Source organism: Gouania willdenowi, chromosome 11, assembly GCF_900634775.1.
Source record: "Gouania willdenowi chromosome 11, fGouWil2.1, whole genome shotgun sequence".
Classification (NCBI taxonomy): Eukaryota; Metazoa; Chordata; class Actinopteri; order Blenniiformes; family Gobiesocidae; genus Gouania; species Gouania willdenowi.
In genome coordinates, this window is record NC_041054.1 from 15,275,395 (window position 1) to 15,292,846 (window position 17,452).

Consider the following 17,452-nt stretch of genomic DNA (forward strand, 5'->3'; position numbering starts at 1 on the left):
ATACCATTTCATTAGTGCTTAATGCTGTATCCTTGCTTTGTTTACATGAGAATGCACTTTGTCTTTATTCATGTGTCCAGCTTTCACGCACTGTTCTTTATGAATGTTCATTTGGAATTGAAGAAACATTAGAGCATGAATTCAAGAACACAACGTACAGTCCAAACAACACGTTAGAACTATATAGAATTGAACAAGAATTAAAATAAAAACAAATATAAAGATGGGGAGAAGATTAGCAGGTATAGCTTCAGATTTTTAATAATTAATATTCAATTAGAGATAACATGTACAGTGATTGTAAAAGGTGTGTTTCAAGTTTATTATACCATTTTAGATTATTTAAAAAAAAAAAAAAATTGAGGGTGCAGATTGGTGCTCCTCCAGTAGATGACGCCCTAGGGCCTAGGCGGCCGCCTGTGTTGCCTGTCAGGAAGGCCGGCCCTGCATCTAATAAACTGACTAGTAAAAGTACATTGATTTTTATTGTTGGGAACAAATTGTGCTTTCTCGTAAGTCTCAATGTTTTCGTAAGCTCATTGTTTACAGTTAAATTTTGCCTTTTTGAAATTTGTTCATCATTTGAGATTTAAGCAGCAGATTTATATTTTATTTTTTACACTGTATTCCGGAAATAGAGTTTCCCCATGTTTTCCTTATCTTATTCATCAATGGCTTTACAGTCCTTATTTTGACCATGTTTCTAATTAAAGTTTCTTATTTAATTTAGTAGCATTTTGCTTCTTATTCTTGAATCCTATGGTGGGCGTTCATTTCAAGTATATATCCTGCATGTGTGTATCAATGCTCTTATTTTATATTTAGGCTATCGACTGATATATTGGTCATCGGCAGAAATATCAGAGATCAGTTAAAAAACCCCAATATTGGCATCGGCCTTAAAAATCTCATATCTGTCAGGATTTATTTGGAACTGTATAATCATATCGTCCCTATTCAAATAAAATTCTATTCCATTCTCAACCCTTTTAAAAACATCTTGTAAATAGAACTTTTATGGACATTTTTTACTTCCCACTTTGCTTAATGAGGGTCCCTTCTTGTTACCTAATCCATGCACAAATCTAATATTATGGTTAATTGTTGTTAATAATTAAATTTGTGTCGTAAAAATATGAAATACTGTAGAATCATTATGTACATATCATATACATTCATATGTATGTGTTTACGTATGTATATATGTTTGATATGAGTGTATAAACTGTATATATCAAACTTATGCAGAATATATATTGAATGTATATTGTGAAAATAGTAATATATGTTAACAATTTTTTGTGTGAGATAATATGTAGAGAACCTTGTTTTGTTTTGTTGTGATGACATAGGCATGTACAAGCCTTGCTTCAACCTACACCCTTTTGGTGGATGAATTGGACAATTGTTTGTTCTGTACTTTTTTGTTTGTTTGTGAAGACCGCCAAAATAAAATAAAATAAAATAAAATAAAATAAAATAAAATTAAATTAAATTAAATTAAAAATTGTAATAATAACATCATCATAAATAATGCTATTTATTATTATTATTATTATTATTATTATTATTAGTAGTAGTAGTAGTAGTAGTAGTAGTAGTAGTAGTAGTAGTAGTAGTAGTTGTATTTATTTATTTTGTTTTATTTCTATTTTTTAAATAAAACACAATGTTATAAACACAATGCAATACTTTGTGGAAAACCTTCATGAAGAATTTAAGGTCTTATGGCTCCAAAGAGTGTCAAATGGTTTAGCTTCCTTTATACTCCAGTCCACCAGGTGGCAGCAATAAACAAAGCGCTTGTATGCTAATCCTGTTCCACAGACACCGGTGGGTGGGGGGAACTGTCTTGTCACGCATGTGTGGTAGCTCGGTTACTGTTTGTGTGTTGGGGGGATGGGGCCGAGCCGAGGATGAGAGACTTCAAATATTTACCACTCGGCTAACTAAATCCCTGCTCTCCACACCGAGTTCCTCACTTTTTTTTTTTCTTGAAACAGACGCACTTACGAGGGGACGTATGCATTTAAGCGGGCGTTGCCTGAACTAAAGTGGAGTATCTGTCCTCGACAAACGCCGAAGAAAGTCGACAAAATGTACTCCTCTACTGGAGGTGAGCGCCGCGGCTAGTGCTAGCATTCAGCTAACTAATGGAGCTAACGAGAGTGAAAACTCTCAGTTACTTCTCGGGGAGTTGATGTGTGCTGTGTTTTTTGTTGGCGACTATAAAGTATGTTAAGCACTCGTAGGTTTAACTTACTCTGGTGTGTGGGTGTTAAATACAGAGCTAAACCTAGCCAGCGAGCTACAACAACAAGCTGCTGTTAGCAGAGTTAGCTTCAGCAACACCGCGTTGTCTGTAGGTTGTGTTTAACGGAGCGCAAATTAACACCTTGGTCAACCGACGATTAACTCCTCTTTTTAAGAAAACTCAATGTTATAATATTTACATGATCATGAGTATTTACATGTTTCTTTTAATGTAGAAACAGTAGTGAAAACAGCAGTGCTGAGCGGCCGAGCAGGCGTTCTTAATCTCATGTATCGTGGATTATCTGACCGGTGTCTCACCAATGTTTAACACTCCTTTTTATAACAGCATTATGTATAGTATAAGTATTGTGGGCCCAGTCAGGATTGAAAAATCAAATGTATCTGTGAAGAGACCCAAAATGTCATGTTCTATATGATGTAAATGAAATTAAATAAATATTAATTATGTAGATTTATATTTTCTATTGAACGCTTTCACTGATATTAATTTAAGTAGATTTTATCTAATCATTCCTAGTAGGTGCTCTAAGGTATCACTCAAAAGAGAAGTCAAATAATTCAGCATCTGAAAGCTGTTAAATGAAAGATCAATAATCAGAAATTGAATCAATAATCGGTAATAATTGAAAATTGATTTGTAGTTGAATCGCGACCTTAAGAATTGGCATCGAATCATGAAGTGGGGCCGATTAACCACTCCCAAATGATAATATATAACTTTAACTATGGTTGTTTCTAGGGTTGTGTCAATACAACTTTTTCCTTTCCGATGTGATACAAATATTGCAGCCTTGCGTATCGGCCGATACTGATATCTGCATGAATCATACATACCTTTATTACTTTTTTTAAATGAAAAAATAATTCCTTATTTTGTAGTGTGGAATGTTGAAAAAGTCTTGATCAAGTGATGTCACTCAAACTGAGAACAATAGTCAGCAACAGTAGGTATGAGAAAAACTGGCCTGTTTATTATTAACCAATTGATTACATACATTTTAACCTTCAACATAATATCTGCAGTATTCTACAATTGAATAAAAAATAAATAAAAAATGAATTGCAAAAAATAAAAAAAAAACAGAAATTTGAATTCGACATTCGTTTTAAGGCTGACATCGGACCGATATCAGATCGGGACACCCCTAATTGTTTCACTGCAAATTATGCCATTCTTTCACTTAGTCCCACATATATGTAATTCCCACTAATGTAAAAAAAAAAAAAGTTTAATTGAAGAATGAAGTGTTTAATTTTGCTGTAAGTATTCTCGCAGACCGTTTTTGTTTGAATGGGCGGTCTCTGCAGTGTTAGATTGCCAGCTTGCTCGGTCCCCCTTCTGTGTGCACATAGATAAGAGTCCGTATGCACACAGATGGTGCTGAGAAAGTGATAAACGCAGCCAGACATACTGGTATGAGGCACACATGGCCAGTCTTTAGTATGAAATAATATGATTCGTGTTGCTTCAATGACATGAAAACCTGAGGTAATAATCATGGTAGGGATGTAACGATTCACCCAACTCCCGATATGATTCGATTCACGATACTGGGTTCACGATACGATTCTCTCACGATTTATTTTACAAAATGGGACTGTATATAAATGACTGAAAAATATTCCTTTATTTTTTTTTGGGAAAATACTGTACAATTTTTCATTGTCAAAAGAATCCCTTGATAAACTATTCAAAACAATGCAATTTAACTAAAAGTAAATCTTGAATGAAATAAATAAAGGAATAATACAAATGAAGAAGCTTATTTTTTTAAATTCTGGTTCTATAGTAAACAATACAAAACTGCATAATAGTTCTTTTTCTTTTTAAAAGTGCAACTGAAAATGTATTTTGTGCCTTAACAATTGGACTTACAAAAAAAAAAAAGTCATTTTACTGTATTTAGGGCAGATATTTGTTTGAACCAGCAGAGGGCGCTGGTAACCCAGTGGTCGGTTGGCATGCAGATATCTTGCAGTGAAGAAGAGATGCTATGCTAGCAGACAGAGCTAATAGAAAAACGTGACTTTTACAGAGATATTCGTGTAATATTACAGAAATTCTTTCGGTGCTAAAGGGGTAAGTAATCATTTATGAATATGTTTAAGAGTAGAAGGCGGCCAGAAAGAAATTATTAGCAGATTTCACCCGCCGCCAACACTCGCCCTCTGCTGGTTAAAAAAAGTACTGCGATTCATTTTTCACAGCATCGATGTGAACCTTGATACCTATGAATCGATTTTTAACTGCCTTACGATTAATCGTTACATCCCTAAATCATGGAGTAACTATTTTGAATACATTGACTTGCTTTGTGCATCTCCCTTAAAGGATTGTTGAAGTGTTTTTAACTCGTCTTTTCTTTCCTCTGTAGCTACTGAGATGTTTGAGGGACCTGGATCCTCCGGGTCCGTAAGCTCAGGTAAGATTACTTTTTCTTAGCCTTTAAATGCGTACACACATTGTTACCAAGGTAAAGAACAACAATGTTGATTTCAAACCTTTTTGTTTCATCTGTCCATTCAGAAAGAACAGATCTGGAACAAGGTGATAATGCAAATGACTGTCAGCTTTAAATATTAAAGGTTGCTCGCAGTTTCATGAATGAATGTGTGTAATGCAAAGAAATTAACATGAATAAGGTGTCATGAAGGCTGTCATTAAGTGTCGTTTGCTAAATGATGACACCTTTGGAGCTATGTTGGCATTTTTTGGGTTAGGATGAGGGATCTAGTGGTGTTATGGTTTAGGTGTTAGGGTAACGAACGACACTATTCATGCTAATGACAGCATAATGTCAGCCTTATGTATAAAACTTCCAAGTAAAGTGTTACCAAAAAGTTTTTTGCAAGGTGTTTATCGTATCATTGGCATGACTTTTCCACATATATAAGCTGTGTTTTAAATAGTCATCCTCATCTTAATGTCCCATGTGGTGAACACTGATCTTAATTGCAAGTAAACAAGGTAAACTGATATATGTAGTAGAGCCCGACCGATTAATCATTGCGGTCAATTAATCGATATTAATCAAAGTTCTGGAAATATAGTTAAAAAAAGTTTAGTTTCTTTTTTTTTGTATAATAAGATTTCATGTTCATGTACAGTGTGTATCCTGCATATATCAATGTTGTTATTTCATATATCAACCAAAGTTTTGGTTATTTGTAGATACATCAGTTATTGACTTTTTAAAACCTTCAATATCGGCTCTGAATTCCATATCGGTCGGCTTTAATAGGTTGTCCCACATTTGAATCGGCTGGATCATTCAGTTGACTGACCTGTAACAATCAATGGCTTGTAGTTGAGTTTACTCTTGTCTTAGTAATATTTTTAAAACCTGTGTGCATGAGGAGGAAGGTCTTAACGCCTGACCGTAAAGGAGTAGCTATACATTGTACCAACAAATCAGTGTCAGCAGATCCTATTAATGCTCGACACTGTAATCAATGTTGGTCTGTTTATTGAATATTATAGCTAAAAGCAATTTTCTGTAATATGTTTGGCTAGTTAAATTTAATTGAGTTTTTATTTTCGATCATTGCATCAAAACTTCGATCGGATAAAAACGGCCTTTTTGTCTTTTTTGTTTTGTTTTACAGTACTAGGCAAATGCTCAAGTCAAAAAGTTGCTTAAGAATGAATGCCAAGGACATTCATTTTAGCTTTTCCCTCACTGTAATGGTAACATAGTATAGAAACAACAACAGGTGAACGTACCAACAATTATACTGTAGTTGCAGACAATTTGCTTTCACAGCAAGAATGGTCTGGGATCAGTTCCAGGATTAAGCCTGGTATATGTTTCTGCATCAGGACCTACGCTGTCATCGTGACGCAGAGGTTGGCCAACTGTACTTCTGCGTTGAGAAAACGCATCACTATGCGGTTGTCCGCCATGCTGCTAGCGGGTTGTGTGTGTTGTTACGAATGAGCATTAAAAAGCCCTTGTTTATCTTCCCGTCACAGAAAATCGAGTTTTGTTTTTTTAAGCATCTTAAAATGTTATTTATTTCTGGATTATTACTTGCCTACTGTACCTAATCATGTGTGTTTTGTAGGACACAAGCACTAAAACAGCGGTTTCAAAACGTGCACTTTATTTTTCAATATAAACACATGCAACACGCGAACAACAAAGTATAAAAGTGTATCAAGCGCACTGTTGCTCGCTCCATTCGACTGTCATGCCGGGGGCAAGGGGCTCCGACCCCGCCATAGAGCGGAGACGACAGCAGCGAGGTAACCTGGTCCACGGCCCCGGGAAGCGGGGAGTTGGGAGCGGGATCGCGATGTAAAGCTCCCTTTAAACATAACGTCATGTCTGCTCCTCTGGCAGCCTCCACAGCATGTTGGTCATTGTTTACTGTTAATGAAACACACAGACAAACACTTTAGGTACAGGGATGATACATAAGAGAAAACACACTTTTTAAGGAAAAAATAAAGCTCGTATCGCTACGCTAAAAGTTGAAACATGGTGGTGTGACTGGAAAAGGCAGTGACCAGGGCTAAGGTTTGGAGCGGATCAGTCACAGCGCTTATGTTCTGTGTTGTCTCAAAGCCGAGTCAGGATTTTTGGGGGGTGCACTTCAGGTTATAGCGAGGGGCTTTTCGTCTACGTAGAGCGCTTCGTGCGGCTACGGGTTGATTTTATGCAGAACCATACATCAGGCTTTAGACCTTCAACCTCTCCATCTGGAGTTTGTGTGTTTATTGGTTAAGAGTTTCCAAAATTGTTTGTAAGGGATCACCCCTCTACTTCAGTTTGAAATGTTTTTGGTGCATGTAAATGAGTAGGAAGACCATTGATGCACGTAAACACTGCTTTATACAGTAAATGTTCTTACTAATAATATGTTATTTCTACACTGTTAAAGCTTTGTATTTTGACCTTGATTTAAATGTAGTAGTAATGTAGTTGTATTTGGCAATTCAAAATTGCCAAATGTACTCTTCTTGTAGGAGTTCTTTTTATTGTATTTGGCAATTAAAAAATGCTCAATATCATATTTAAGGTCAAGAACTCCTCAGAAAAATAAACAAAGTGTGACCTCCACGCTCTCAGTAAGAAGCTCGGCCAAAAAACAACTTTTTTTTCCTATAACTTGGCCACTGGTACCATTGAACAACATTTCCTTTCAATGTGTGACCTTGACCTTTGCTCAAGGTCATATTTTAGGTCAAGAATTCTTCCGAAAAGTGAACAAAGTACGTTCTCAGTACTACAAAGCTCAGCCAAAACAAACAAACAAACTTTTTCCTATAACTTGGCCACAAATTGAGATACAGTGCTGAAACTGGTACCTTTGAACAACATTTCCATTCAATTTGTGACCTTTACCTTTACTCAAGGTCAAATTTAAGATCAATGCCAGTCTTCTGTTTTTCCTGGATTATTACTTTCAATTTCATAAGTAAAAACAACAAACTTGTCAACAAATCCAGATACATGTTGTCATTTTTGCCAATTTTCTATTGCCAAATACGTATTTGCCTTGCAAATACAGGTCTTGCCTAGTTATAATTTGTTTTTCTAGTCTCACTCATGCATACACAGTCCTAATTTTGCTATTGTCACTTTACCGCACACCTGCAGACCCCCCATCATCCCCTGTGCCAGAATATGTGTTCAAGCCACCATCGCGACCAGACTTTGGCACAATGGGCAGGACAATCAAGCTCCAGGCCAACTTCTTTGAGATGGAAATCCCCAAACTGGAGGTCTATCATTATGACATTGACATCAAGCCTGAGAAATGCCCCAGAAGAGTGAACCGGTATGTGTGCAGGGATAGACGGGCTGGTGGGCACAGTGGTCAAGCCTCTGTTATAATCCCAATGTTTTATTCTGTTTCCAGTGAAATTGTGGAGCACATGGTCCAGCACTTTAAAACACAGATCTTTGGTGATCGCAAACCCGTTTATGATGGAAGGAAGAACCTCTACACTGCCATGCCTTTACCGATAGGCAGAGACAAGGTGTGCTTTTCTCAGGACAGTCCGCGTCATCCAAAACTTTAGGGAGAACGCCAAACTGAGGATGAAAAATCACCTGTTTTTCTCTTTCTGATCCGTGTGTCTCACAGGTGGAGCTTGAGGTGACAATCCCAGGTGAAGGCAAAGACCGCAGCTTCAAAGTGGCCATCAAGTGGGTGTCCTGCGTCAGCCTCCAAGCTCTGCATGAGGCGCTGTCAGGACGGCTGCCCAGCGTTCCCTTCGAGACTATTCAAGCTTTAGATGTGGTCATGAGACATTTGCCATCCATGAGGTAGGATGTGACATTTTGAGTTTTTACTGTATGACATTCACAAACCAGTAAAAATACTCCTTTTTTTAAGCACTGTGTGTTTAGTGTAAGACAACAGTAGGTAGTTGAACTTGAGCTTACAGCATTTTGGGTTTTCCCTGTAATGCATTGCAGCCTATAACGTGGGTTTTAATATTAGATTTTGTAGACTGGTCTAAAAAAAAGTGCAGAAGTCAGAGCGAAGAAAGTTCAAGATCACTTTGTTTATACTTAAGCATAGGTGAAAAAAAAAATAATGTTTTGGTATTTTCCCTAAGAAATATGGTATCTATTTTTTTTTTGTTTGTCAGAACAATAATTCTTGGTCAGTCACTGCCTATAAAATGCCACACAGGCACATATTAAGAGCCAGCTGCACAATATCAACATATGAAAACTAAACAGGTTGCTTTAGATATGTTGTAGCACTTTTTTCTTTTGGCTTTTTCTACTGAGGGACAGCATGTGTGAGAGTGTCATGTAGTGTGGCTCATCGTAGGGCAGAAGCTCACAGTCTGGTTGAACCTTAAGTATAAAGTGAACGAGAGTGGGGCTGACGCAGTTAGTGCTTCAATGGAGAGACGCTATGCAGAGTATTTTGTATAATTTTGACGTATACCGCACAGCCCTATTTGTAGTATTTAGTCATGAAAAGTGTTACTTTTGAATGTATACAGTTTTATATCTTTGATGAATAGTTTTTAAAATAATTTTTGTTTTTTTAAAAAAGATGTGAACCAAGTTTTTTTTTTAATACCATGCTACAGGTACACCCCAGTGGGGCGCTCATTCTTCACCCCCTCAGAGGGATGCTCCAACCCCCTCGGCGGAGGCAGAGAAGTGTGGTTTGGCTTCCATCAGTCTGTGAGGCCGTCCCTCTGGAAAATGATGCTCAACATTGATGGTAAGCTGCATTGGTTCACATTCCAAATGAGATTTTTTTTTAATCAAAACTTTTCATTTTTTAACCCTTTTTTTTTTTGTCTTCAGTTTCAGCCACTGCGTTTTACAAAGCCCAGCCTGTAATCGAGTTCATGTGTGAGGTCCTGGATTTTAAAAGCATTGAAGAGCAACAGAAGCCCTTAACAGACTCTCATAGAGTCAAATTTACTAAAGAAATCAAAGGCAAGCAACACGTTTGTTTAGAAGTGGTTGTTAATGTGTCAATGTAAATGCAATTGCTGTTTTGGAGTGTTTTCATTAGATATAAAATGTGTAATTATTTAACAGAATGACAAAGTTTAAAGCCAGTCAATTCTCCAAATGAATCTCTTTTTAAAGCATCTTGTTTATTTTAAACCACTGGTCAATTTAGGCCTAAAGGTAGAGATCACTCACTGTGGGCAAATGAAGAGGAAGTACAGAGTGTGCAACGTGACCAGAAGACCAGCCAGCCACCAAACGTGAGTGGTACTTAGTTATATTTTCAATAATGGAATAAATGTGCTGGGAGAGTTCAGGTTTTGATGAAAATAATAAAACTCACTTAAAGTAAAAAGTGCCATCTGTATGAGTGTAAGACAAACTACATGAAGGAATTTGAATAAATGACCTTTGTTAATGTCATTCTGGCATTTTATTGTGATTCTAAATACTTCACTGTAATTACCTACACTTCGGCACACAGAATGTTTCACTGACATGTTTTTATTCCCTTAGGTTCCCCTTACAGCAGGAAAATGGCCAAACGATTGAATGCACAGTAGCCCAGTACTTCAAAGACAAATACAAGCTCATCCTGCGATACCCCCACCTCCCATGTTTACAAGTGGGACAAGAGCAGAAGCACACCTACCTACCCCTCGAGGTTAGCATTTCTTGTTACTATGTGGCTGTCTTTGCTTTTGTGCTTTGATTTTGTTATTACCGTCCTGTATAAAGATAATATTAACATTAACTTCTGTCTTTATCAATATTTGTATTCAACCTCTTTGGTTTGTCATTCAGGTGTGTAACATTGTGGCCGGACAGCGCTGCATCAAAAAGCTGACTGACAATCAGACCTCCACCATGATCCGTGCCACAGCCCGATCAGCGCCAGACCGTCAGGACGAAATTAGCAAATTAGTAAGTTGCTTTCAACATTTGCTGGAAAAACTATGCATGTGTCAACTATCACTGGAGGAGGAATCAGCCCCACATTATTTCCTTGTGGCAAGTCACCCATTGCAGAGTGATGGTCATGTTTAACATGTAGTAGGTGGGGCTTCATTGACATGTTGGTGCCAAACATATGTCCAGTGACTGTTTAGTTGAGATAAGAATACATTTCAGCCCAGTCAGGCTCTGCAGTGTTAGCTGGTTTATTACAATGTTTGTCATTCAAAGTTTCAAAGAATACCTTGCACGAACAGGGTTCTCACCAGGAATTTTTCACAGTGTAGGGTGTGTGGTGCACGTGCGAGTGCTGCTGGCACGGAACAATTTTAAATGTATAACTCTCTGAGGGCCAAATTTAGTGAAGTAAAGATAAAGTTACCCACAGTTCCACGACCAAACAAAGTTTTTTCTGTATGGGTTCCACTACCGACCGCATACTCTCTTTTTCAGCACATTGGAGTAGAACTTACCAGGGAGGCTCAGGCCCCTATAGTTGGAAAACATCCTCTGGTCCCCCTTCTTAAAATGGGAACCAAGGGATGTTGCAGAGACGTGTCCGCCATGTCGGCCTTACAACATCAAGTTTAAAGATACCCAGGAGGGATCTCATCCACTGCCATCTTTTAAAAGATTCTTGTTTCAGGCTTATTGCATTACAATTCATTTGGCAAAGGGCACATGCTCAGATTAAGTTGATGGCAGTGCCAATCAAATAATAGTGTATGTCTTTTGTTTCAGATGAGAAGTGCCAACTTTAACACTGACCCATATGTACGTGAATTTGGAGTCATGGTGCGAGACGAGATGACAGAAGTAAATGGCCGTGTCCTACAAGCCCCCTCAATCCTGTATGGAGGAAGGGTATGTGGATCACTGCTGGGTTTGCAGACATCTAATCAGTGCTAGTGTTATTGGGAAAAAATTGTCGTGTCCTGTGAGCAGTGAGGAACGCTAACATGCTTAATGTTGTAATTCTGCAGAACAAAGCAATAGCTACACCAATCCAGGGTGTGTGGGACATGAGGAATAAACAGTTTCACACTGGCATTGAGATCAAAGTGTGGGCCATCGCTTGCTTTGCTCCACAAAGGCAATGCACCGAACTCCTGCTCAAGTAAGTGAGACCGTGCAGATGTTTCTTGCATTGAAGGTGGTGCAGAGATGTCTTCATAGTAATGCAATATATTGTTTTTTTTTTTTTTTAACCGTTTGCATGTTAATCATCACAAAATATTATATGTATTCATTATTTATCAATAAATGACAGTAGTCCAACCTTCCTACTAACTATTTGTGTTAAAGCACTTCCACACATAATAAATCATTGACCTTTATTTCTAATCTAGTGCTTTGAAACAAGAATGCAAAATTTCACAGGGACATAACAAGAGAAAATATTACCCTTTCACTCAGAACTTTTACCGATCAGCTGAGGAGAATTTCACGTGATGCCGGAATGCCAATCCAAGGTCAACCTTGCTTCTGCAAGTACGCACAGGGAGCAGACAGTGTGGAGCCCATGTTCAGACACCTCAAGTACACTTACCAAGGCCTGCAGCTCGTGGTGGTCATCCTCCCCGGAAAGACTCCAGTTTACGGTGAGGCCTACTCTCAGAGTCAAGAAAATTCTACTTTTTCTGCCAAAAGTGTGTTTTTTATTTTTGTGTGTTTTAATGTTTAGTGTGGTTTCGATATAAATACCACAAACACATTTTGGAGGCATCCTTAAATTAACTCTTTAAGTTCAATTACCCGCTGAACAAGTTTTGCCACTTTTATTTTTGATTCACTAATTAAACTGCAAGAAGTTTTGCATATTTCCATGAAAGCATTTTAAAAAACTATACATCTGTGGGAATAAGAACATTTATATGCCAGTTACATAATTTGTTTCTTTTTGATAACGACAAATTAATTGTCTGTATTTTTTATTTCCTAGCTGAGGTGAAACGTGTCGGAGATACTGTTCTTGGCATGGCCACGCAGTGTGTGCAGGTGAAAAATGTTCAGAAGACGACACCTCAGACTCTCTCCAACCTCTGTCTGAAGATCAACGTCAAGTTGGGCGGAGTCAACAACATCCTCCTCCCGCAGGGCAGGTTAGTAAAACACAGCTGCAGTCCTGTTAGTTTAATTATGCCATCATCTAAGCATAATATACTGCTGGAAGTCTGTAGCTTTAATTACGAATTGTCTGCTCATTGCTTTCGTGTTATAGGCCGTTAGTGTTTCAACAACCAGTAATCTTTCTGGGAGCGGATGTGACTCATCCACCTGCAGGAGATGGGAAAAAGCCTTCCATCGCTGCTGTGAGTAACAAGATGCTTTTACACTTAAGGCTGGATTCATACGTCACAATTATTAAGAGAAATACACTTATTAGTTTCATCTTTGTATAATTTTTTCTCCATTTACATAAATAATGTAATATATCTCATGTAATTAAATAAATCCTCTTAAAGTTTATCAACATCTTCAACTAAAAATAGTGACTTAATTAACTAACTAAAAACTTTTAAATAGTTTTATAGAAATAAGTCCTCACATGGTAACGCATAACTTCAAAATAAACTAATTTTTTTTTACTTTAAAGGTTATTTTATTTCAGATTACCTCAAAGCTTTCATGATTTGATAGTAGTTTGGTGGAGTAGAAAGGGTGCACCATCTTTTTTTTCTGTAATCTGACTGTTTAAGGTTTTTTTTTAGTTGGCTGAAAGTTTCTTTGTGTGATGTAGGTGGTTGGTAGTATGGATGCCCATCCGAGCAGATACTGTGCAACAGTGCGGGTGCAGCAGCACCGTCAGGACATCATCCAAGATTTGGCCACCATGGTGAGAGAGTTGCTCATCCAGTTCTACAAATCCACGCGCTTCAAACCCACCAGAATCATCTACTATCGAGATGGCATCTCTGAGGGACAGTTTAACCAGGTGATAGATGTGTGTATCTATCTATACAGAAAACACAGATTTTCTTTTTTTTCTTTGCACATTCTTGTATAAACACTGACAGATAAGGTTCTAAATTACATTGCGGAGTGCTTAGAATTCTTCGACTATTTTTCAGGTTCTACAGCATGAGCTGCTGGCCATTCGTGAGGCTTGCATCAAACTTGAAAAGGACTACCAGCCTGGTATCACCTTTGTGGTTGTACAGAAGAGGCACCACACAAGACTGTTCTGCATGGACAGAAATGAGAGGGTGAGTAAATGTCTGTTATTTTATGGATGGGGGTGGTCTTTCAACTTCTGACCCCCTCATCCAGGAGTGATCATTTCCAGCCTGTGTCCCATAAGCATGTTTTTGTGTTGTTTGCCGTTGTGACGTTTCTGCAGCTTAATGCTGGCTGTGCTTCAACGGCTTATTTACTATAATTTGCAAATTTAGAAGTTTAACTTTGGAAAAACAAATATTTTTTTCCTTTCTGTTGTCTTAAAGAATAGTACAAGTAACTAATAATAATTGCTAATAAAAATAGCTAACTTAGTAAATTATCATCTCATCATTTTTATCTTATTGACTTGGCCTTTCTGGAGTTGAATTAACCCTATGTAGTCCATAACTGGTAAAGGTTTAGCCAAGTCAGGTATGCTGTAATGTTGAAAAGTTCTTAAGAGACAGTCAAGCTAAAATACTCCAGATTCTTTGTTGGTCCAGGATTATACTTCAATCTAAGGCCAGCAGTCCTTCATGGGTTACAAGGAATCTGGATTTATTTAAAGATTTCTGTGAATTTTACAGGTTGGAAAAAGTGGCAACATTCCTGCAGGCACCACAGTGGACACTAAAATAACTCATCCCTCTGAGTTTGACTTCTACCTTTGCAGTCATGCTGGCATTCAGGTGAGAGCATCCTTGGATGTAACTGTTTTTAATCTCCTACTTCTGTTGTGCTTTAATGGGTTGGGAAAATTAGCCAAATATTCCTCATGTCGCTCCTCGTCACACTTTGCCTTTTATTTCAGGGAACAAGCAGACCGTCTCATTACCACGTTCTCTGGGATGACAACCACTTCTCCTCAGACGAGCTGCAGGTCCTCACATACCAACTTTGTCACACTTATGTGCGATGCACCCGCTCAGTTTCTATCCCAGCTCCAGCCTACTATGCCCATTTGGTGGCTTTTCGGGCTCGCTATCACTTGGTAGACAAAGAACACGACAGGTGAGCACTTAAAACGTAATTACCGGTAACTATAATCTATGCAGTCAAATAGCTTTTTAAAAGAGATGCCTAACATTATCCATAAAGTTGAAGGAATACAAAACTATAAACAAAAGCTTAAGCAAAGGCCAGATATGGCTTGTACTGTTAATTTTTGCAATTAGGAATAATGAAAAGATGTCAACATTAGTGCAATATTATGTTTTCTTCATATATCTTTCATTTTACAGGTTATTGCTGTATAGTAAATATGTATTACTCTCTAAAACCTAAATGTGTACAATATAGCAAACGTCTTCAGATAATCTGAAGTCAGATTAGATTTATTAACATTGTGCTTCTGTTTAAATCAACGTTTGTCCTCCTTCCTTCCAGTGCTGAGGGCAGTCACACATCAGGCCAAAGCAACGGGCGTGACCAAACCGCTTTGGCCAAGGCTGTTCAAATCCACCAGGACACGCTGAGAACCATGTACTTCGCCTGAGCCGACTCGACCCCAGGTTGGCTGAGATGATTCCCTGCTAATGGAACACACTGCTCCTCACCGTCTCTCAGTTGGCGCTCCATAACTTCACAACAGTAACTTCCCACACACCAAACCAGCCAGTTACCTTAATGTCCATAATTGTACTTCAGGCCCTCGAATCTACCAAAACTAATCCAGCTAATAGACTGTAAAATGCATTCGGATAGAGCTGGGAGCAGTTTCCTTTACATGTTGTACATAACGTGTGTGTATTTGTAAGGAACCATTTTAAATATAAAAAGAAAGTCGAAAGTTTGTACACTGATAGCGGTAATCCATCATTTGTAACTTAATGGGCAGTTGCTCAGCGCAGAGGTTAATGCTTTGGAAGAAGCCACGCGTGCTCCTCCTCGTGTCTGTTAGGTGTTCGTACTTCAGGAGACAAAAAAATAATCTAGAGAAGATTGGGTCCATTCACTGTTTCTGACTACAGATGGAGTCTGACAAACATTATTTATCAGCCAATCCAAGCAAAGTGCACTGACCAGAATGGGTACTTCAATCAGGACAAAAGTACTTAATATATGAATGGTTTTGTTTGTGGGGGGGTTTTGTCTTCATTTCACATAGAACACTATGTGATGAAAAGTGCCATTTGAAAACCATTAGTTTTCTGCTCTCCCTCAAACTCCAAATAAGTTTGCCCAGCTTCCGTGGACCTTCAATGTTTGTCCTCAACTATTATTTTTCTGCCAAATCTGATGACAGCTGATGAACTTATCTACGCCAGATTGGTTTTAATCTTCAAAACTCTTGCTTTTTTCTCTTCAAACTCAGCTTGAAAAGTGAATAAGGCCCAGTAAAGAGCATTGACTAATAAAAGGAGCACTTCTCAATGCTTGAGAATGGTGTTTTGGGACTGGTTCCCAACAAGGAGTTCTCTGATGTATTCTGAGCCATGTTAATAATCGACAGATGTAGAAAAAAAATATCTTTGTTTTCTATCTGTTTTAAAGTCAGTTTTTTTTTCTCATTTAAATAATTTTGCAACAAATTTGCATGAAGCTGAGTCACATAGTAAACAATAAGGCGCTTATGGAGTAGTCCATTTCTTTCTTGTTTTAATCTATCCAGCAGCTCAGTGGCATTTTTGCAGGGTCCTTGTCATTGGGGAAGGTGGGGGGGGCGGGTACATGCGCAGCGTCTGTATATAATGTTTGGTACAGCAGAGGGAAAATGGCAGCGTTTTAATTTTTGACTGATACACCATTTTCTTACTAAAAGTCAATGTAGGGTTTGCTCCTTGGACGGGGGCGCAGCTATCGCACAAAGGTTTGGAGTTTATGCAAATTACTTTTTTTGTGAGTCTTTATACTATAGAGTGACGTTGGTAATGGGGTATATTTTCAATACTCTTTGTTGAGGCTGCTGAGGAAAAAAAAGAGATAATTTTGTAAAGATGGCCAACGTTTAGTCTAAATTACCAATTTCTATTTGTACACAGATTTTAAATAAAAACATTTTCTTGCCTTTTAAGACTGTTGCAGTCTTACTACTAATATTACTCCATATTTAACTTCCCATATACGTTTCTCTTTAATGTTGAACTGGTGAATGTTCATAGTCCTGATCGGAAATGAGTAGTCTGTTTTCTAACTATGCATTGTTTTTAACCAAGAGATTTAGCAGTGAGTTACTTCACTGGTTATACGTGTCATTAGTAGGTAGATAATCAGGGCTTTTTGTGTTTGTTTTGTTGTTGTTTTTCCCCATTATATTGCATTTAGTAGCATTTCTTAGTGCTGATCACCAGCTTCATGCCTTTTTATTGGGGTGAAGTGCGTGTGTGGTCTTGTTACCTTGTAGATTTTATAGCCTAAAAGTGGCACAGATTCTTTTGTATCCCTCTTTCCTATAGCCAAACAAGATTACAAGCTTTTACATTAAAAAAATAAAAAGATTCAAAGGTCTGGAAGCACAAAATGACATCCTGATTCTAGGTGCTACTAAGTTTTCACTGTAAACCACAATAAATCCTCACTGGACTGGTCCGCTATGTGTTTTTAGCCGCACACTAAAAGAGGCACCATGGTTTTTTTGAGGATCGTTTCTCACTCGCTCTTTGTGACCTCTCGTTTCCCTTTGTACC

The 17,452-nt window shown here is 37.9% G+C and overlaps 1 protein-coding gene across 4 annotated transcripts; it reads left to right on the plus strand.

Annotated features, from left to right (window-relative positions):
* The first annotated feature begins 1,873 nt into the window (after positions 1-1,873).
* ago2 (argonaute RISC catalytic component 2) lies at positions 1,874-16,481 on the plus strand. 4 transcript variants are annotated; one of them, XM_028460790.1, is made up of 21 exons: positions 1,874-2,116; positions 4,653-4,700; positions 4,805-4,825; positions 7,881-8,061; positions 8,143-8,263; positions 8,371-8,552; positions 9,338-9,474; positions 9,561-9,695; positions 9,886-9,973; positions 10,230-10,377; positions 10,518-10,637; positions 11,409-11,531; positions 11,651-11,784; positions 12,084-12,268; positions 12,610-12,769; positions 12,889-12,979; positions 13,408-13,611; positions 13,739-13,873; positions 14,414-14,515; positions 14,638-14,837; positions 15,213-16,481. In XM_028460790.1, the coding sequence occupies exons 1-21, from the start codon at positions 2,098-2,100 to the stop codon at positions 15,319-15,321; spliced, it is 2,643 nt and encodes an 880-aa protein (XP_028316591.1). In that variant the 5' UTR covers positions 1,874-2,097; the 3' UTR covers positions 15,322-16,481. The 4 variants fall into 4 exon arrangements, with proteins under 4 accessions (XP_028316591.1, XP_028316592.1, XP_028316593.1 ...); XM_028460791.1 differs by having other exon boundaries at positions 13,408-13,602; XM_028460792.1 differs by lacking the exon at positions 4,805-4,825.
* The last annotated feature ends 971 nt before the right edge of the window (positions 16,482-17,452 follow it).